At 35.4% G+C, this 23251-nt stretch overlaps 2 protein-coding genes across 2 annotated transcripts; both read right to left on the minus strand.

Annotated features, from left to right (window-relative positions):
* Positions 1–2018: 2018 nt before the first annotated feature.
* LOC149795001 (ATP-dependent DNA helicase PIF1-like) lies at positions 2019–2825 on the minus strand. The gene has a single exon (XM_089963743.1). It carries the CDS (start codon positions 2823–2825, stop codon positions 2019–2021), a length of 807 nt encoding a protein of 268 aa, XP_089819869.1.
* Positions 2826–2869: 44 nt separating this feature from the next.
* Positions 2870–3331, minus strand: LOC149795002 (uncharacterized). Its single transcript, XM_089963744.1, has one exon. It carries the CDS (start codon positions 3329–3331, stop codon positions 2870–2872), a length of 462 nt encoding a protein of 153 aa, XP_089819870.1.
* Between the last annotated feature and the right edge of the window lie 19920 nt (positions 3332–23251).

Consider the following 23251-nt stretch of genomic DNA (forward strand, 5'->3'; position numbering starts at 1 on the left):
ATAATAAAAATGATTTAGGCTGATGCAAACTAAAGACAGTACATTTTAGTTAAATGGGGAAAACTAATGATAACACCATCCCTTACTCAGACTTAACATGTCATCAGAGAGCGGAGGATCAAATTGTCATTAGTTTTTCCATTTTACAGATACAAACAAATGCATGTGAGTTCAGTGTATGTAACCAAAGTCCAAAAGCACAATGACAAAATATGACAATATTGCCATATATATATATACGTGTAGTCTGATATAGCATTGACTCTGTTTCTAAGAGCATTTGGTACAGAACCAGTTTTCATTTTCTGTACTACTCCATGTCTCTTCATCTATGCCCTGACAAAACCAGTCAAACCATTCATCACACAAATCACACTGAATCCACAACTCACCCTCTGCATAATGACGTTTACATACAGAGCAAATTGAATTATCAGTGTTACTTTTGTCATATTTTTCCATTTTCTTCTTTCCTTCACCCTTTCCTTTTCCCACAATAGTTCTTTTTCTAGTATATGGCTGGCTTTTGCTACAGCTGGAAGTGTCTTGATTAATGCTAGCTTTTGAAGAACTGGCAACAGGATTATTCTATACTAAAAAAATATGGCATCGGCATTTCATTCAAAGTAGGTATTACTGTACATAGTTTATTAACTAGACCACTCTTCTGTACATTTCCTGCTTCTATGCCATAGGCTTTACATAGCAAAATCAGATCTGATTTCAAGAAGCTACTAAATACTACAGCCTTCAGATCATAAATCTGTGATTTCAGTTTTAAGTGAGAATACAGTTTATTTTCTGATTGATCTTCCAAGATATATTTCATGTCCAAGGCTAATGCATCACTACTGTGTTTGTGCTTTGATCTCATGACCACCCTCTTTCTCAAACTGTCTGATTTCAATTTTCCAAGACTGGAAATGGTGTCTTTTCTGAATTGACTGTCACCAATTCTACTGTAAAGACCTATCAAATCTTCATATAGATCTCTGATACATGAAGCAATAATAGTGTCATCCACCTGTGTGACACTTATACTGGGATCAAACTTTATGTACAACAGCTTCCACTTTTCAAACAGTGTCTCATCCTTAAGTATTACAGTCTTACAATATTGTAAACTCCCTGCACCATGCCAGTGTAATGCATCTACATGTTGATACTGCCTCCTTTTATCGTCAACTTGCAAGAAAAAGTCAAATACAGAGTCCTTGATGTTAGTAAGACCATGGTTGATATTCTGTCTTCTTTGTATCTCGTGCAAGGTCTGTTTATACTTGCTATTGTTTTCCAAATCAACAGCTGAAGTTCTAAGGTGGTCTAACATTTTTACTTGTAAGAAACATTGACTGACCAAGTTAAGTTTGTCCTTTCTGTTCAAGCTGTTCTTTCCTTTCTTCATATTATGGTATCTACTCTTGGCAATACATCTACCTGCAATATACCTTAATTTTCCTTGTGCTGTCTCTGATACAAGTATGGAAGGTGCACGTGTAACTTGTGTGGTACTGAAAATGTCAGTACATGTAGTATTTTTGTCCAAAACAATTTCACAAATTCTGTCAAAAATCTTTCCAAATGCAAAATAATTATCATCATTTGGCACAGAATTCAAGAAATTTTAAAGAATCTGGATGCATTCTTGAGACACTGAAAACCGGTAAACCTCAGAATAATATTCAGTCCATGTCTTTGAATCTGGTTTTCTGACCTCTATACTACCACATATTTTATTAAAGATGCTTAGAATTTTTTGGTACAATATTCCAAAAAATGTATTCAACTCTTCCAGTGGCTTTTTGAAGATTTCTGTTAGAGTTACTTTTAATTTCATTTGCTCTAGTGTTATTGCATCATATGGGATAAGTTGTTTCATTTTTGTATGGTCAACATGATGCTCTAAAATGTCAGGGTCAACTGTGGTTAACCTCCATTCTTGGTCACTACATGAAGCATGCATGTCTTCCCCAGTGGACAACATTTCATCAACTTCTAAAACTTCTCCATCAGAAAAGTCAGTTATCAGAATCAGAATCAACACTAAGGTTCTCTAATAAATAAACAGAATGTTTACAGCATTCTAAACTTGAATCAAACTGTACAAAACTTGTATTGTAAAATTCATATATGCAAGAGCTATGTGGAATCACAGAGTTGGAATTGAAACTGATAACCCTTAGTCCCTTTTTATTTCTTGTTCTCCCCATTGCCACACCTAACTGACCTGGTGCAAAAATATTTGAGGCATCAGCTTGAACTCTGTCTAAAGTCAGTCCTTGTGCCTTGTGAATGGTAATGCTGAAAGATAGAATGAGTGGAATTTGATGCCTTGTGGCTACAATCTTTTTATCAATAGTACTGTAAACAGTAAACGTTTCTCTTCCCAACTGAACTAAATTATTTTCAAAATCAGCTGTCACAGATTCTTCTTTCATTGCCACAACCTTTCCCTGTAAACCATTTACTAGTGCTGAGTTTAAGTTTTTGACTAGCATAACTGGACGGCCAATTTTCAAGTGTATCACTTTTGGAACACACATCTTATTGCACCGATTATTGACACCCTCGTCTATCGACTGATAACACTTTGATACACCATCCATTTCCATAAGTTTGTATGCATTGTATATTTCACAATCAAAGTTCCGTCCACAAAGTCTTATTGGGTCATCTCCAGGGAGAAGAGGTCTCTGCAGCCTCAAGATCAAGATTTTGGTATCATCAGGGATTTCTCCCTTTGAAACATTATTGATAGCTTTAATGAAATCTAATTCATCTTGTCTTATGACCTCATCAAGGACAATTTTATGCCCAAATACCATTGTGAAAACGGTGGATTTGAAACAATATTCACCCGAATCAGATGTCAATGGGTCAGGTACAGGTGGAAGCTGAAAAAGTCCCCACTTGCGATAACCTGTATACCTCCAAAATATAAATCTGTATGTTTAATCATTCTACATATATATTCAGTTTGTTCAAAAAGTTTCAATGAAAGCATAGAAATTTCATCAATTATCAGACAGTCTGCTTTCAAAATATTTTGTTTATAGGAATCAAAATGTTCATCAGTGAGAAGTTTTCTACATAGTTCGTCACTGTCATATCTACCATCACCAATCCCAGACCAGGAATGTACTGTGCATCCTTTCACATTCAGTGCTGGAATGCCTGTTGTGCCTGTTACACTGACATTTGTACCTGCTGCTGACAATTTCTTTTGTATTTCCTTAACCACAAAACATTTGCCTGTCCCACTTTGGCCTAATAAAATGATATTGTGGCCCTCAACAACCTTTTCAACAGCAAATAATTGTGCTTTATTCATTGTACATTCAAAACACACATACAGTGCTTAAACAAGTGAAGTTTATAAAAAAAAATAGCTTTCATTTACAAAGATTAAATTGTTACAGCACAGATCCACAATAAAAGTTTGATGAGGACACTCAAAATCCATTTTCTGTACCTTTGAAAATCCAGAGAAGTGAAACTCAACATTCACTGTCTGTACCTTTGAAAATCCAGAGAAGTGAAACTCAACATTAATTGTCTGTACATTTGATAAACCAGATGAATGACTGTCACATATGATCACGCAATGTTACATAAGATTATCTAATTTGGTTGGCTCTTTGAATTCTACTGGTAGTGCCAACCAACAAGAATAGTTCTGCTCTTGCCCCCCCCCCCCCCCCCCCCCCATCCTCCAACAAGCCCCATGAAGACAACAAGTAAGAGGCTAATAAGTCTCTTGCATAATTCCCTGTCTGCCTCTCAATCTCAGGGTACATATACAACAATCCTATCCAAGTGTTAGCCACTGACTAAGCCTTATAATCTGGCATTACATCATCTTACCACACCACCAATTCCTCCCTCAATGGTCATTATCAGACAAACCCCATTGGAACAAAGGCAACATGCACCTACAATAACTCAAGATCATAAAGTTTTGCATAAACTAAAATTTAATAAATTATCATTTAATGCACAACAAAAAAAATACTAAATTGTACGAGAAATGCCTGTGAGTTAATCTTTTTTCTTCTTCTTCTTGACAATGTAAATTCTGTATGATATTCAATTTTGTGTTTGGGGATGCAAATTAGTGACAAATAACTACACAAGAACTAACCATGTTAATCCATGTCAGTTGAAATTCGGGTAATTACTTAACTATCAATTAAATAAGTCTACAGTTATAAAGAAGAAATAAATCTTTCTTCACGCACAACCAGAGATCTCCTATATAGCTATTCAGAAAGCGCTATGAAAAAATTCAACACGTCAAGAAATATTTTTAAATATTCTCCCGGCAAATGTCGCATAGTTTTGAGCACATGTAACGATCGGAACAGCGAAACGACTTAATAGAAAATACCGTGGATATTCCGATTACATATTTGCCGGGTTAAGCCGATATGTAGCGATTGACAAGCGATGTTTGAAAGGACTCATTCAATGAAAGAACCAATCACTGAAGCAATCACGATCAAATCGCATTTACTCCGAAGTAGACCGGAAGTTGAGTCAGGGAAGTAGTGCCTGTGTTTGGAATACACAAAGCAACTGATTAAACTTTTCGCAAAATTGGCCCTTCAGAATCAGTAAGGTTGCTTAAATGGTAATGGATGAAAGGTGGGGATTGTCTTCTTTACAGTGGTATACGTTATGAGTGACTGAATGCGATAGTATCCGAAAATTAGATCGGAGTCATCGAGGGGTCAGATTTTGACCGGCGAGAGCTAGGTACCTTGTGTTATATAGTGAGTATACAATTAGTTTCTACAGAATCAAGTGCCTGTGATCAGGCGCTACAAGTTCATTTCATAAATGACATCAACAAAACACTCCAACACAAATATATCCCGTCCTTTCTACGTTTCGAATTATTTTGATAGTAGTAGTAAGTAATGGATAATATTAATTTATTTTTAACTGCGGTATCACAATTCAAAATTAACTATGGACTATTTATGAATCTCTCGATCGATCGAATTATAGTGATGTTCGCTCAACCAGGAGCTTGTATCACTGGTTACTGTCACCCCATGTGACTTTTTAATTACTCCAGGGGGAAGGAAAAAGTGCCACATCTCCCAGGCTTTAATGTACTCTCATAGCACTATTTAATTGAGCCGTTAGGTTGTAGAACTATTAAGTCCCTAACAACCTAAGTGTAAAGCTATCTACATGAGCGTGAATAGTAGTAACACGCACTCGTGTTCTCTTGTTGGATTGAAATGCCCCAGTTGTCGACCCAAGCAGTATGTGACACCTGCTACGATTGGTAGTTAGCAATGACGTCACATTAGGACACCTGGTCGTGTGGCAGGTGGAAATCGTTCCACATACTGCCACGTGTCCTAGCGTGGTAAAGGAGGAAAAGGCACTCGGCAAGCCAGCCATGGATGTTGTGTGCTTCCTGAAACGCTAGCCCGTACTTTAATTCTAGTCCAGTTGTAATTATGGACTAACTAAAACCAATAATGTGTTAGCCACCTCTGCAATTAATCAAATAATTCAAGTCAACAAATTTTGAATTGATTCCGAACAAGTTTGAATTTAGTGTACATAGTGTACATTTTTATGTGCTAATAAAAAAAAAAAAAACAGTTAAGTCAGAATGACCTATAAAAGTCGAAATTCCGCATAAGTGAAAATAAGTATAAACATTTTGACGACGGTACCAAAATAAGTCAAATTAGGATTGAAATAGAGATATTATCAAATACGGCTTTCTGCCAAATGAAAGCCGTGTACAGTAAGGCAATGGTATCAATCTTGTACTCAATCGTTTAATGTGCTGCAGGCTTCAACCGGAATTGGGTTAGCTGTTACTGTGTAGAAGGCTGTCACATAAGTTTTCTGGTATCCACTGGGCTTGCGTCTTCCTCTTTTGAAAGACTGCCAGTTAGACTTCCCATTAAACTCCTTTAAGTCCACTCTTTCTTCGTTCAGCTAGTTGTTTTCTTCACCGTTACGCAGACATGGTTCAGGTGGTGCGCTTCTCACAGCTTGCCCTCCATTTTGGTAGGCCGCCACGTGTAAAGCTGCTTCCTTCCTTCCCTCTCTGTCGGTCTCGGTGAAATTCAAATCAGCAACGTTTTTAGTGAAGGTCTGTAGTAGAGCAGTGTAGAGTATTTTACTCTGCTAATTATTAGTGCTATGGCCACATTCTTTGTTCTGTTCCTACTGCACGTGTTTCTTGCTCTTCCCGCCCGTTCACCGCTCATGGTTCGCCGGTCCTGCTTCTTGCCTCTCCACTGCCCGAATGATGATCACATACATACATACATACATACATGCGTACGTACATACATACATACATACATACATACATACATACAAAGTACATTTATGGGTGGTGTGAGGAGGTTGGGTCTACCTTTTACCTTACTCTGGGTATTCAAAACAAAACGTATAATCCGTCTCTTTGGTTCAGATTTTTCGATGACATATTTATATCTGGAAGCAGTCAACCGAAGAACTGAAAAAATGTATTGATCGCCTAAATCATTTTCATTCGACAATTAAATTTACTTATACTGCATCTAGTATGCATGTTTCATTTTTAGATGTAAATGTGATATAAAATACTGATAACACTATCTCTACAAATATTCATATCAAGGAAACTAATATCCACAAACATGTGAAATATTCTTCATGTCATCCCATGTCATGTAAAAACGGTATACCATATAGCCAGTCGAAAAGATACCGACGCATTATTTCAGATGATTGTAAATTACAAAAATCTTTGATTAAATTACAAACATATTTACAAAATAAAATTATCCTACACAAATAATTGATTCTGCACTGAACAAAGCCCATAATCTTACTCAACATGATGCTTTAAACACAGCAGAATGTAAAATAGAGAGAAATGTAATTCCTTTCACAATACAATCGAATCCTTCATTATCTAATCTACGTCGTATAATTAATAAATTTTATTGTCTCCTAAATTTATCAAATAAAACCAGCGTAAAACCACTTTACAAAAATAAATAAATTATCGCTTAAAGAAGACCCAAGAATTTGCAAGATTTTTTTAATTAGTACTAAACAGACAGAAAAGAAAAAAAACATTTTCGTCATCTAAATGTAACATGCACCGGTGCTATCGATGTGCAAACATAAGAGAAACTACTAATATGAATAATCATCACTTTCATATATAAAATTATAGAGATATGCAGTTTTCAGCTAAAGTTTCAACACAGTTTAACACCAGTAATCTCTCTCTACTCGAGTATTCTTTCATGCCAATATATATTGTGCATGGTGACATGAACAGACTAAAAAAAGAAACGTTTTGGATTCATAAGTTAGATACTTTGCATCCTAATGGCCTTAATACCAATGCACTATATAAAATTGTATAATTTTCTTTTTTAATTTATAAATTGCATATCCTTTATAACAATATAAATATATGTATGACTGTTTGTCTCTTTTATTTTATTATTTTACTGTTACATAATGACATAATTGTTGTTTTAAAATAAAAGACGTTATCCGTTTCTTTTAAAACATTTCGTGCCTGAAGAAGCACAAATTAAATGCGAAATTAATTGCACAAAATTTTCCACCCTACACACGTCGATCTCCATTTTCCCTCAAAGGTTTTATCTCCATCCATCAAAGAGCAGACCGTTCATTGTAAGAGTTGATTTAAATATTTTTAATGGAATTTAATCTTGGCCTGTTATTTAGTAATATCTAAATTATATCGGCGAGTATTCTTTTTAATAGAAACCAACCGGAGTTAGAAATACTGAAATGGTTTCACTAAAATACGTCTTGAGTGTCTGATGTTCAAGGGAATTTCCTCTGTAAGTGATTAGAAGCGATTGGTTTGTTTTCATCTTGATGTTTAACTGGGAACTAAACTGGTGTTGGCGGGAATCGTATCTATTATTAAAAAATTACCGAAAACACTACAAATTGTCACATTTCCGATTGAGTAATTGGATACCTATAATAGAGTACACCTCTGATATTGACCTAGCGCATTTCTAACACTTTTATCTAGATTTGTCTCCAACGAATTAGGCAAAGAATGTTTTGGAGAAAAGATCAGAAAGGTTTGTTGATTCAGTTTTTTAAATCAATTTACTCAATTGCTTAAAGAAATTGTAAGAAGTTTCTTTTCTCTTGAAGCTTAGGTTGTGTGCACCTTCAATGCTGTGGTTTCGTTTTGCTATGCGCATGACTCATTTTATAGAAGTATGTAGTTTTTAGTGTTCCTCACAGTTTATACAGAAAAAGCGCAAATCACCCTCATCGCAACTCACCCTCATCACGTGGTAACATTCAGACCAATGGAAATGTTCATTACCTTTACGAACTAATGATATTGCAATTATTATTGATGTATAATCAGGAAAGAATTATAATTACGGATGTAAAAACATTTCCACGGTGACAGATATCTTCTTTCAACATGCATGGTATGTATGTACGTATGAATGTATGTATGTATGTATGTATGTGTGTATGTATGTGTGCGTGCGCGCTCGCATACATGCATGCATACACTTACCCACGAACACACCTACTGAATGTATACATACATACATACATACATACATACATACATACATACATACATACATACAATGTATCATTTAAAGATTTATGTTTCTTCTCTTCTTTGCATTTTTCATAAGTTTTCCTTAAACTTACCAAGTCAAGTCCTTGATTTTCAAAACTGACCAATATAAATTACTATAATAAATATTTTCATACTCCATTTTTAGAAAAGAAAAATCATAGCCAAGTGTTGATTTTGGTCCTTAGCATCTGTTATTGATATAAAAGTAATAAAGCCTCTCTCTCGTTCTCTCAAGAATTATTTACAAATAAACATTTCTTGACATGCACAATGAAAAGGAAATAATTAGAATGAATGTCCTATGTTCTTTCCAACGATTACAGGAATTGCGGTAATATTCAAAAATGCATACAACCCACATAATGATGACATTACATTACAGTCAAATAAATACAAAACATGCAAAGAAATTAATATTTATGCCTTGAAAGGAAAAGGATTGTATATAAAATCTCGGCAAAACTATCAGCCACAGACATACATGCATACATATACAGATATATATACATACACAAACACATACCTACCTACCTACCTACAAACATACATAAACACATACATACACCACACACATACATACATACATGTATAATGTATCGCTGCCATGACCTGCTCGAACAATTTACCCTATAGGCAGTGCCGGCGCTACCATATAGGCAATCTAGGCAGCCGCCTAGGGCGCTGATTTCGGGAAGGGGGGGGGGGGCGCATTTTTAATATTTATTTTTATTGTTTATAAACTTGGAAATTGATATTTTCCGAGGGGGGGGGGAGCGCCAGAATCTAACGTTGCCTAGGGCGCCAGATAGTCTGGCCGGGTCTGGCGCCGGCCCTGCCTATAGGCCTATTACTATATAACACATCGACGGCATAAATATAAACTAACTCTCTCTCTCTCTCTCTCTCTCTCACACACACACACACACACACACACACACACACACACACACACATGGGTACGATAAGCATTTAATTCAACAACGTTACTGCCTGTTTGTCGAAGGGAGATAATCAGAACGAAATAACCCCAGAAAGGCTACTTTTTCGGTAGTGGGAATACACAAGATTTGTACGAATTTATTTGATATTGACATTAAGTGGGTGCTCTTCTGAGAGAGCAACATGTCTGGGGTGAAGTTGTTTATTTTTGCAATACGCACAATGGAGAGAATGTTGTCATATCTCTATGCTATATTCATGTACTGTGGCTGAGATTTTTTCACATATTATATCTTTGGAACCTGTACAAGATCCATGTAAACAGCTGACCATAATGTTTGCTCCATTGTACACGGTAAATCATCTTCAATTTGTCCATAGTACAGTAACATTAGCAGTTATTATAACATAATTTTGACAGAGTAAGCAGTGACTGCTTCTGAAAGTCCAATGAACCAGTTATTAAATATATTAAAAGTTAAGGATTTCTCGGCTCGTTTTCGTATCATTTACCACTGAAGCCCATGAAGTGACAATGACCAAGCGGAGCTAGCAGTTTTTTGAGAGATGCACGTCTGAAGTAAGGCCAATCTGTATACTCTATAACCCAAATGAGAACCATCAATCATACCTCAGACTGAAAGGAATTAGAAAGGTCTTCTAACAAATCCTAAGATATATACAGTGATTATATTGAAAAATCCAAAATAACCAGTGAGGAAATCCTGAAGAAATTAGTTTTCTTTAAATACCTAACATATGTAAAATACGAAATCGATGACAGCAACCTAGATGTTGAGACCGGGTGCAAAACATTCGAAAATGCGTGTTACCCGGATGATGGTGATATTATAATATAATCAAAACGAAATATGCATGGAAAGAAATCAGATAAATGTGAAATGAAAGAGAACGTGCACAAGTTCAACTTAGGTGAAACAAAATAGAACAAATACATTCCTACCTACCTACATACATACATACATACTTGTTTTCTGTTTTGTTTCTTAGTATTATTTATTTGAAAATTCTGGATGATCAAACCCTAGAAGGTATCTAAAATAAAATCAACACTACCTTTGTTTGTTTGTTTGGATGGATGGATGGATGGATGGACGGACGGACGGACGGATGGATTTTAGCGTCTATTATTGGTATAAAGTATTGTTACGTATTTAGGCTCTCATGAACAGTAACAAGAAAAAAGTGAAGACAACTAGCTTTGTAAAATTTAACAAATAAATTAATTCGCTAGAAAGACATGGTAAAAGTGAGGAAAATAACTGTGTTAAGAATCAAATCCAAAAATAATACAAGAACGATCCAAGAAATAAAAATTACAAGTCCTAGTAAGAAAATCTTTTAATGAATTTGAGTTCGAGTCCCGACGAACATCCAAGTGGAAGGCGATGACGTATACTGTAGTCAGTATAGTACTGAAGTGTCAACAATTATTTGTTGAACCACAGAAAATAATATTCCAGTTTTTAATTCCAAATAAAATTTCATTAAATGTCTTGTCAAGAATTCTGTAGTCAGTACTGAAGTGTCAACAATTATTTGTTGAACCACAGAAAATAATATTCCAGTTTTTAATTCCAAATAAAATTTCATTAAATGTCTTGTCAAAATTCTGTATGAGCACTTAAATATTTTCAGGGAAAAGAATGAATCTCTTAGAATCCATATAATTTGAAGAAAAATTAAAATTCAACTCCAACTGGTCACAACAACAAAAATCACCCTGACATCTAGGTGTTTAAAAGCCCAGTTGAATGATCTCCCAAAACATCGCTATGAAATCTAACCTCTGCGTAATTCCGGTAAAATCAGAATTTCGAAATAACAATTTAGAAGCTATATACATGCCTAAAGTCATGTAATCCCAGTACAGCCTCGATTTCACTCTAAGAATCCCACACTAAAAAAAAAAAATATTAAAAATAAGTTGTTTACTTCCAATCATGAACTAGGTCAGCTTTTAGACACAAAGTTCTAATATCAGGTTGTCGAAAAAATATATAAATGTAAAACTAACAAAGGAATAATTAAATCAAATTAAGTATAACTTAAATCAAAGATACATAACAGAATGTAACACAACTCTCTCTCTCTCTCTCTCTCTCTCTCTCTCTCTCTCTCAAACATTTAATTTTTCAATGCCGCTTTGACTTGTGACAGTCTAAGAAAAATAACTCAGGCAACATCGACACCCAATTGAATGCTAAAGGTAGAGTTATTCCATACACATACTAATTAACTAATTCAGTAAAAATAATAATATCAAAAGAAAGGTAGAAAGTGCTTATTTATTATTGGAAATTTAATGTGCCAAAGTGGCTCAACGAAATTATCTTTAGAAGCATATGATATTTCCCTTCAGTAAACAAGCAAGTTTGAAAAATGCATAAAATTTACGTCACACACAAACACACATATGTGGTACGAGAAACATTTGTTGCAGCCTTGTTATGTTATAGTTAAGCAAAGTTAACTTAAAATAGCTACCTGATCGAGACGGTACAGTTATTTTCTTCATTATGTCAAGAGCTGCTCTTAATTATTGAATTTTAAGCGGTATCGGATTAACTGAAAATAATGATATTTGGAAACATCTAATTTTTTTCGTTAAGCAAACAAAGAAAAAGCAAACTTGAAAGCTGTGTAAAATTAACATGTGACTGGTATTCACTTCAAATTAATACAAAATCTCAACTTCAACAATATAAATAACATGCCAATAAAACTAGCAGTTGAGAGTTTAAAATTTATTGATTAGAAATTTATGATACATACATACATACATACATACATACATACATACATACATACATACATACGTAACAACTGATATTGAGAAGTATGTTTAAACCGCTTTTCCCATGATTTTAGTTAGCGACAATACATGATCCTTTCGAAATCTTCCCTATGTGCCATTGAATAAGGGACACAACTCTGTCATTACTCCCGCACAAGGTAAAGGTACCTTTCTTTTGAGTTATTTCTCTTACTCTGTCACATGAGAACGCTCATTGGTTAAAGACACCTTGCTGTCAGAATTTGAGAGACAGACGTATTACTCGCATATAGTGTCATAAGAATTTTAAAATAATTCGCAACCATTCGTGTAATTGATTGTTTTATGGTATATTAAGTAGTTTTCATTGCGCGAACTGACATATACAGACTGTAATAGGAATGAAAATATGAAGATCCACAAGAAGCAATAAAATATGTATCGATAAGTGGTGTGTGTGTGTGTGTGTGTGTCTCGTGGGGGGCTACAACTCCGAAACTGAAACCAACAATTTGGCAAAATTGACAAGCAACTTATTTCCCTATAATGCAAAGTGAAAATTCAAGAGACACAGTATTGTGAATTTAAACTCCAAATAATCCTAAAGGTCCTATCAGAAGTCCGAAAATGTAGTATGTTCCGAATGAATTCTAATAGTTTTGAATCTCCTGATATAACACAATGATTGAATCCAACGTAATATCTTAATCCAAAAGTCACTGATCACATTAGTAATTCCAAATAATATTTTTAATAGTTCCTCAACAGCGCAATTGTAAACGCTGATCGCAGATTGATTCCCACAGAATGATTTAAAACAGGAATTAATTATTTGGATATGTATTTACCAAATCCAAATTTATTCATATTTTGACTTAACCTGTATTATAACAGGATACGAAGGAACCCAATGGAAGAAACAACGAGTCTCCATGTGAATAAGACTGGCATTATGTCTACCAAAGATCATAATCTAAAGTGCAACCTACCAGCATCGACAAAAGTTAAACACTCTACCCATGTCATGATTAGCTCATAAAGGTTCAAGTAACAACGTATTGACAGACGTACGAGCTGTGAACACACGTAAAAACGGTAACTCATATCTCAAAAATTATTTTCACAGTGATAATTTGGTGTAAATCCTGCATAAGTTCCGACATGGAGCATGCGTTCCTATTATTTTGTACCAAGAAATGCGTTCTTTTTTAATGGGATCGATGCATTTGTGAACTGAAGCAAATCAGAATAGAAAGTAATGCGCTCAGAATCGGACAAGTCAACAGTACTTTGCAAATAGCGAAAGAGTTAATATACTCATCAATTATTAGTATGCACAAGGGGGGGGGGGCGAGTGGTCTAAAGCGCTCACCGTTCCGGATCACTGCCATCTCACCCCTGTCTGCGTGAGTTCTAGTCCAATGCTCGGCTAGCGTGGGTACGTGGGAAAGCCTGCCAGTAGCTTTTCGTGGATCGGTGGTTCTTCCCTGGGTTTTCCAGGGTTCTTCCTCCACCAGTTATACTGGCCGCCATGAATGGCCTATCTTGTGTTGAAAAATGGCGTTAAACACTAGAACAACAACAAGTATGCACAAGAGAAAAAAATAAAATGATCTACCGATATATTAAAATATCTCTCTCTCTCTCTCTCTCGAAAACTATTCTAATACAACTTCTTTGTTTATTTGTCTGTAACATTTGAACTAGTACTATCTTCTCCCATACATAGTCAGTACTCACGCTAAGCAATTCAATTCTGCATGGTAATTTATATATAAAATAATAGCACAAAGTTATATTTTAATACGTCTGCAGGTTTTAGACAGGTAAGAGGAATATTTCAAGAGTTTAACATAAAAGTAACAATCTCTGTATCAAGTGAAAATGTCTGTCGGTTAGCAAGTTTTGCACGAAATAAAGGCGTGATCAGAGCTTGATGGGTCGCAAACCAGACAGTGATGCTAAATTTGTTGATATGTAATTTGTAAACATGAAAAAGTCTCTTTGTTATTTATATTCAATTAGCATTGTTTGGTATTTTTTCTATATCATTATATACTATGGATAATCGTATATTGGAATCAACCTTGTCCAAAATTAAAGGAGACTAGAAATCAAAATTTTCCTTCTACGTATGTAATTCTCTACAGATTTTAATTCGACTGACATGTTTATAAATTAAATATCGTAAGCGGGTAGTGATTTTATTGCATGGAAGATACCACGATTCCGTAAATTGCCGAGTTTTTCCGAGTTTTAATGAGACGACAGATCACGTGGTACCGTGACGCAATACTAGCCAGTCCTCGAATACAAACATAAACATTGGCGAGCGAGGCAGACGGAAGGAGACCACATTTGGGTTGCACATTCAAAACTTGAATCTGCAGTCTGATATAATAGTTTATGTACTGTACTGGTCAGTGTTAAAAGAATTTGTTTAGGCACAGGCCCCGGGCAGGTGACTTAAATAAACTCAAGCCCTGACTGAAATTCCACAAGCCCGGACAGTTCATACCTGTCAACTCTCAAGCCGGGAGAAAAACCTCCTGATTTTGGGGGTATTTCCTCATCTACATCTCGATCTCGTAATATCTCTAAATTTTTCGCAGCGAAGTCCCGATAATTACATTATGTCTGTCAATTTTCATTTGTCAGAAGAAGAAAAAACCAACCCCAAACCGTTTATAAATAGATATAACGTATGCAATCCACAGTCTAAGCTGCCACACTGCAGACATCGTTGTGATATGACTGAAAAATTGTTAAAGCTACGTTAAAAATTCAAATCACACGCACACACGTCTAAATCCGGCACTGGACGAAATAATTAATATCACACAACATTTTTTTTCTTTTTTTTTCTTCTTCAGTAAATAGAACGTGAAAATTAAACATTATTCAAGTAAATTTCAGATGTTTTTAAACAACTACAACAGTACTATAGTATAACAAAATTAAAAGAATACAATTGTCACCAATTAGCTTAAATGAATGATCACTGTGAAATTTTCTCTGCAAACAAAAATCGCATCTCCATTTCCGCCAAAGAAACTCGGCCAGTTAACACATGACATTCCTCGACCGTATATGTAAAGTTTAATTACCATAATTAAATTAAAAGGAATAAAACAAAATATACCATGCAGTATATGTGGCCCTAAAGAACTAATTCTGAATAAATATTTTGTTCAGCAAACAGTGTTACATGCATTAAGACTTAAACCTGAAGTCCATGGCATCGTAAGTAACAACAAAATAGGCATCGTTTATTTTGGCAATCAATTGCTGGTGCTTACACACACACACACTGTCGAACAGGGTTTCTTTGAAGTATGTCCGAAGGGCAGTCCTTTTCACAAGATCAATGCAAGGATGGAATATGTTCATCAGTCACATCGGCTTTATTGTGATGTGATGTGATTTTGATTTTTAACGTAGCTTTAACAATTTTTCAGTCATATCGCTACGATGTCTGCAATGTGGCGGTTTATAGTGATGTCTAGCACTGGGGCATCATGCCGCAGACATGTAGCATGATGTCCCACCCAGTCACATTATCCTGACACCAGGCCGACCAGTCCTAACACTAACCTCTTAATGCTGAACGCCAAGCGAGGCAGCTGTTAGTACCATTTTAAAAGTCTTTCGTATGACTCGGCCGGGGATCGAACCCACGACCTCCCGCATCCGAGGCGGACGCTCTAACCATTAGGCCACCGGAACGGTCACATCGGCTTTATTGTTTGCGTACTTAAATCAAAACTTTAGCTATTTTGCAATTTAGCCAGAGCTGACCAGAATATGCAAAATGGGCTTGTCCTGGGGGAATAATAAGGCGTATCACATGGAGAAAAGGTACGTCCCATGGGCGCTCGCACATTGGGGCAAGGGGTTGGGTCAATAGTCCCCCCCCCCCAGATTCTATTGTCAGCCATTTAATGTGAAACTTTGACCTCTTTTCTTTTAATCGCTGTTATTTAAACTGCCCAAGGAATAATTTTATATCAGTTCCAATCATTACAGATTACCGTTTATACATACTACATGTATACAATGATTTTTTTAAAAAATTTGTAATTTTTATAAGATTACTGAAAATTGTGTTTTCTCGAAACACGACAGGTTTAGAATATTATTTTTGGCAAAGCCTCCATTTGATTAAAATCAAATCTAAATTTCACCTTGGACAGTATTGATTTGATTTAGATTGTGCCATGTTAAGGCATGCATGTCAACATCTTGAAAATACATTTACTAATTTCACCAGCGCGATCAAAGTTTCCTCAGGCAAACAATTTTTGTTTCGACAAGCCTGACGGGCACCTCATTTTGAATACAGGATGGGCCGGAACTAAAACCAGAGGGACCCAGGGTGTCGGGCTATCCGATTTATTTTTAGCACTGCTGGTGTAGATAAAAAATCTGTGAATTGATTGTTGCATTTTGTGGTCACTTACTCGGCCTTCTGCCTATTTTCGTAACTCGCACGTTCAACACTTTTCCCAGGATTTAAAATATTCAACGTTATGTCTGGAACAGAGCCAACTTTTTGTCTAAGCCTAGCGTTTGCGTATCCTTGAGCTGCCATTTTTTCAGAATCCCTGTCGTAACAGTTCTTTGAGAAATGTAACGAGCACATAGAGCTGTATGGTGTTGCTTTGAAATCGACTCGTCTGTAATAATGTATCCATTCTTTCAGTATGCCTTTATCTTTCGGAAAAGAAAAAAAAATGTTGTCCACTGGCTTTTCTTAATGTTTTATTACACCCGTAAGCAACGCAAAACGGTATTGTCTTTTACTCTGGCAACTCCCACTTGGGCTGCTGGAGTCGCTACTATGACGTCACATCCCGAAAGTAACCGAATAGGCGCGGAAATTTTGCATACGAGGTCACGGAAATTCAGCTCCTAGAAGAGAGGCCAATATTTTAATATTGGCATTTCGGTCGCAGATGATACTTCAGAATAAGGTTTACTGCTATAGTACCTTTATTATTATCCAATATTTCCATTGGTTTCTGGTCTCCTTTAAGTTCATTTTCTATCTGACCCGAATCATTTATATTTTTTATTCTGTAAACAACTAATACAAAGCACATAGTTTCCCTAGAGTATGGGTTAACTATTAGGGTTATTATTTTGGCCCGAGTCACAGACATTATATCTAACACATTTTGTTTGCAAACTCTGACTAAGCGTTTATCTTCGAGAAGATTATTTTCCATTTGGTAAATGTTTTTTTAGAAGATGCTAATTATGACCAGAAGTCAAGTAGAGGACTGTATAATCTTGATTTGTAGAAATTATGCATTCGAGCTATAACATCTTAAGTCAGACTTATTTTTGTTTTTCATTTAGGCCGGAATTTATTTATTGAAATTATTTATTCACTGGAAATACAAAGTGCTAATCAAAAATAATATCCTTGGAAATAGAGACTCGAATTTAAGGTAAATTTCAAATAAGCGTTTATTCTTGGGGTGTATTATTGCGATTCAACAAACGACGGTTTGCACAACAGCAATCTCGGGTATCACAGGCACATCAGCATTTCCAGCACTGGAATTATTTTCGATTATCACTAAAGTTTATTCCGAACTTTAATCTTTAGGACTTGTGTCATTACATATATGATTATTTGGGATGTAATTCACAATACCGAAAGTTCTTTTTACGTTTTTCACTCTGTATTCTTGAGAAATACATTATGTGTTGGACTTTACACAGGTTGTTGCTTCTCACTCTTTTGGATTACCTACTTCACGACCATAGAGTCGTTATACCTTTCAAGGTCACCAAAATGATACAGATTACATTCAGTAATCACAATATTATAATAAGCAGCATCAACCCTACACTCGGGAAAATTTACGGTACAGCTAAATTTTACAAGTTCAGTTTACAACTATTTGAAGAAAAACAGAGCTAGAAATCTTCGAGCAGAAAGTATGATTAACTACAACACATGCAGATTCAGTATAAGAGTTATCAGTCCTTGAATCAAGAATGGCGTAATTTGACATAAATCTAAACCCATTCACCCTTTGAAACGATTGAAGAAACTATGCACATTGCTGAAAATCAAAGGTCCTGTTGTTAAATGGAGTGATTTTTTGACGTGTTCGTGGCACGATGAGAGAATTTATCAAGCGTTAATTTTAGACAGCAATGTTGATCAATGAATGGTAATTAAAACAAATGGTAGCTTAGGTCTGTACAGCTTAAAAAATAGTGTGCAGGGGTAGTGAAGAAATATAGTACATAGTGATTTTTGCAGCAAATTGTAGCCTGCCTGTTCAAATGCATATAGGTGTATGCTCTAAAAGAAACAACGAGAACTGTTATGTTCCTCATTTAATGTGTCAGTCAGTTGTTACAATAAATGACAGATCACTCAAATTTCCCATTTTGAAGAGATTTGTACAATGTTTTGTAACTGAAATGTTTTGCGTTTCAATGGCAATAATCAGAAAAGATTCAAATATAATAGGAACATAGAATTCCAGTAAGCTCTACTGAACCACGGTGCTGATATTGAATCATGGTGCTAATCTCTCTCTCTCTCTCTCTCTCTCTCTCTCTCTCTCAGAGATAGACCTAAGCCATATGTTTGAGTGCCACTCATAAATATGAAGCAATGGGCATGTATGAAAATTACTATTCGTCCCAAATATTGTGCGGTTTCTAAATGTATCTTTATCAGATTATGTTCATACATTTTTACACATTACATAACAAATAAGGTAAACTAGATACGATACAGTTTAAGGCAATATGGGGATGGAAATGTGTGGTCATTGATGCAGTAGTTAGAACATACCGATATACAGGGAAGTCATGTGACAATGAAATACAGTAAAAGACATTGCCAAACGTGCGATAATTCATGATGGAATTTTGGATATTTCAAGTGAATGCAATCAATTATATGCATCACCAATCAGCTATAGGTTCCAATAGACTATGCACGATCAACTAAATCTGAAATTCTGATCCCCAAAACTTGTAAATAAGGATGGTCATTTGCAGATGTGGGACAAGTACCATGTACTTATTAAGATCAACTATGCAGACGTAATTCAATGATCTGTTTGAACATTTCTAGTGTATTTTAGGAGTGTAAGTTAATATATATTAAGTAGGATGGTTCATAGGAATATATCGGCTGATGATATCATACCACACTCTGTCAAGAAACTAATTTAAAATAGCATACCATACAGAAGCAAAATCATGATGGAAACAACATTTTGAGAACTTTTATGTGCCTACAGACACATATGTGCCTAACTGCCAAACAGATCAACTTTAGGTACATTGAGATCCTATTTGATGTACTCAACGTGACATTACGATCCCAAATATTGTAAAATACACGGACATTTGATTATGTACGATATGTAACCATGGTAAGATGAACTGTACAAAGTTAATTCATATAATAATAATAATAATAATGAGGACTTTGTATAGCGCCTAATGTTTAGAAGCTCGAAGAGCTTTACAACATTAGACAACACCTATAACATAAAAACATATATAATGATATGATTACAAAAACAAACACTATGAAATTAGAAAACATAAAAGCATGCTGAAAATATTCAAGGTAGGAAACATTATTAGGTCTTTAAGTTTGTACTTGCAGTCGAAATAAGTGAGCTTTAAGAGCACTCTTGAATGGGATCACTGTATCTTTGTGTCTAAGTTCAGTGGGCAATTCATTCCACGTTGCTGGGCCCTGTTAAGCAAAAGAACGTTGTCCATATGACTTTGTTTTCATAGTGGGAATAATGTGTATACGACTGTCAGAAGAGGAGTAATCTTGCTGGTGTGTACACATGGGTGAGGTCGGATAGCTATGTTGGACTAGAGTCCGTCAGTGAAACATAGCACAGAGAACAACCTTTGTGTTTGATTCTGGATCGAATGGACAGCCAGTGTAGGGTACAGAGCAGCGGGGAGGTGTGCTCGGATCGTGGTACTCTAAGTATGATCCGAGCACCTGCGTTTTAAACTTTTTGAAGTTTCTGGAGTAGATATTGAGATGAACCAGACAGAATTGAGTTACAATAGTCAAGTCTTGAAAGTACTAATGAACACACAAGTGTTTTCGTGACATCAACTGAAAGATATTTGCGAATGGAGCTGATGCATCTCAGCTCAAGATATGCAGCCTCGCATATGTTCATGACATATTGGTGCAATGTGAGTACTGTCCAGAGTAACACCTAGGTTTCGCACTGACTGTGTGAATTTAATGTTTGTGTTGGTGATATTTATTGTTTGAGGTAAAGGATGTGGACGAGAAAGTCTTTGTATTGTGATCAGAATGGCCTCAGTTTTATCATCATTCATCTGCAGCTGGTTGCATGTCATCTATGATTTCACATCAGAAATGTACCTCTCTACACCTTGGATGGTAGCATCAACTTCAGTTGGGTGGCTAGATTTGCATATCTGGGTGTCGTCAGCGTACAGTTGGTGAGACACTGGATGATGATCTATGACACCTGAGAGCGGCTGAGTGTATAGAATGAAGAGAACATGTCCAAGAACAGACCCCTGTGGAACACCACAACATAGATTAATAAGTCTGGAGTGTGTTTCATTTGCAGACACAATTTGTGTCCTCTTGACCAGGTAGGACTTAGACCACGGTAACGCTGTATCATGAATGTCAAATACATGCTGGAGACGGTGAAGTAATATATCATGGTCTATTGTGTTAAATGCTGCTGACAAATCAAGGAGGGTGAGGAACATTTATGTTTATACATTTATGGTGTCATGTTTAGAGTGTCAATTAACAAGTATTATTAACAATTAATAGTGCATACGGTAAAATGGGTAATTATAATTAGATAACTGTTTATAAAAATGCATGCATTTTGCGTGATACTTATTTCATTTTATTTGTTTTTTTTGTTTTGTTTTTTACATCCAAGGTAAATATATTAAGGGAAATTACATTTAATCCCTTTGACACTTTTCTTTGTCTGAGAGTAAATAATGCCTTAATATACAACCAGAGCAGGCTCTTCTATCGAGTTTTCATCACATACTCTCATTGTGTGCCATACAACTATGTTTATAAACAGTTACCGAAAGGCATACAATCAGATATGTGTAACCCATATAATCACACAATCATAATCACATAAATTAACTGCTTGGGTCATTCATAAATGTTATAAGTGACCTAAAGGCTCAATATCAACTAGAAAGATTTCTTCGTGTATTGTGAATAAAGGCCTCATTATTGCTTTGAAAGATATTTTCTCTGACAGAATTTACAAATGTTCACTCTATGTATTTGCTTATACATAAATTTCAAAATTTTAACTTGTTTGTGATTCATTTAAAACATGTATGCAATTCTTTCAAATTTTAATTTCATAATTTTGTTTTTAAAGTCAATAAACTCAACAGATCAAACTTGTATTTGTCTATCTTTAATAATAAACTTGGGATATCAATTTAAACTTCTATCGAAATGATAATGACAAAACTCGGGTCACAGTTACATTTCCTATATACTCTCCGATATAGTCTCTACATTTATTTCTCGATAGTGAATTTTTCGCAGTGTCCAAATTTTAATAAATCATATGTTAATCTAAAGCACATTTAAACACTAACTGAAGTTCTTGTCATAGTTATCCGTAATTTTTGAGTGGCTGAACTGTAAATAATGCAGCGTGTGGGTAAGCATCAGTGCCTTATTATTCACTGTGCACTGTCGCCAAAATATACACAGAAAATCACATCATAATGTTCATATTCTAAAGAGAAAAAAAAATCACCTTTTAATCAAGAATTTTTAAATCTATCTCTTGCATCACTCACCACCAAAAATGAGAGCGGAAACAATACTCTTAAAATACACTGAGACTGCATTCGTGGGTACTGAACCGGAAGTAATAAATGTGACCTGAGTGAATAGGGCGATTTCCTATACAATTTTGGTTATTATCCTTACACCCACGACCTCAAAAGACACGTCTGTATTTTAACAGTAGTTCAAATTTTGTTCTCCATTACTTTGTTTATTTCGACGACTTGCTAAGTTCATTCTAATATATGTCTAGATTGTAACTTGAAAAAAGTTTATTATTCCTTTAAAAAGAATAACCGTGCTAATCTGTGTTCTTGAAAACGGAAAGTATCCTACGCTAAGTGGAATACTTTAGCTACGATGTCGCAGCCTCAGCTTAATTTGTTGTGGTTGAGGCTACGAACTGATCCCATATCATGTAATGGAGCACACAAAAAAAAGTCATCACTAAATTCAGAAAAACAAATAGTGTAGAAATCTACTAGATAAGTATAATCATGTTGTAAAGAAGTTTGGCTTATTTTGAATTTATTAAGCCCTTACACGATAAAATAAATTGGCATGGTTACACTAACATCACTGTGTCCACCACAACAGATAAGGCGAGACTCTCACCGTGACTCCTTTTCTATATAAGGCTTGCCAAATCATATTTGGATATTCTACGCTATATTATTATCAATCAAGTGGCGAATAATGGCATTTTGGATTAATGCGCAGAATGTCTAACACAAACCGTGCCATATTTTTAATAAGGTTTGTTTACGTTTCCAAATGAGGCCTCATTGTCCTATATGGCACACAAACAAACGATGCTGAGAACGGAAGTAATCATTATTTTAACTAATATGGCGGACGATATAAACGAAAATATCAGATTAAAAAGGTAAACGAGATTTTACTACTATTTATACAATGAGTTGCGTTACTTCCGGTATTAAATAAGAGGACTACTCAATTTATTGCATTATATGCAAGGAATATGTTCAAATTGTTGATATTAGGCTAAAAGAGCGCCGGGTGTGAATCACACTCAGCTTGC

The sequence above is a fragment of the Sinohyriopsis cumingii genome, chromosome 7 (assembly GCF_028554795.1).
Source record: "Sinohyriopsis cumingii isolate HCF-2022 chromosome 7, ASM2855479v2, whole genome shotgun sequence".
Lineage (NCBI taxonomy): Eukaryota > Metazoa > Mollusca > Bivalvia > Unionida > Unionidae > Sinohyriopsis > Sinohyriopsis cumingii.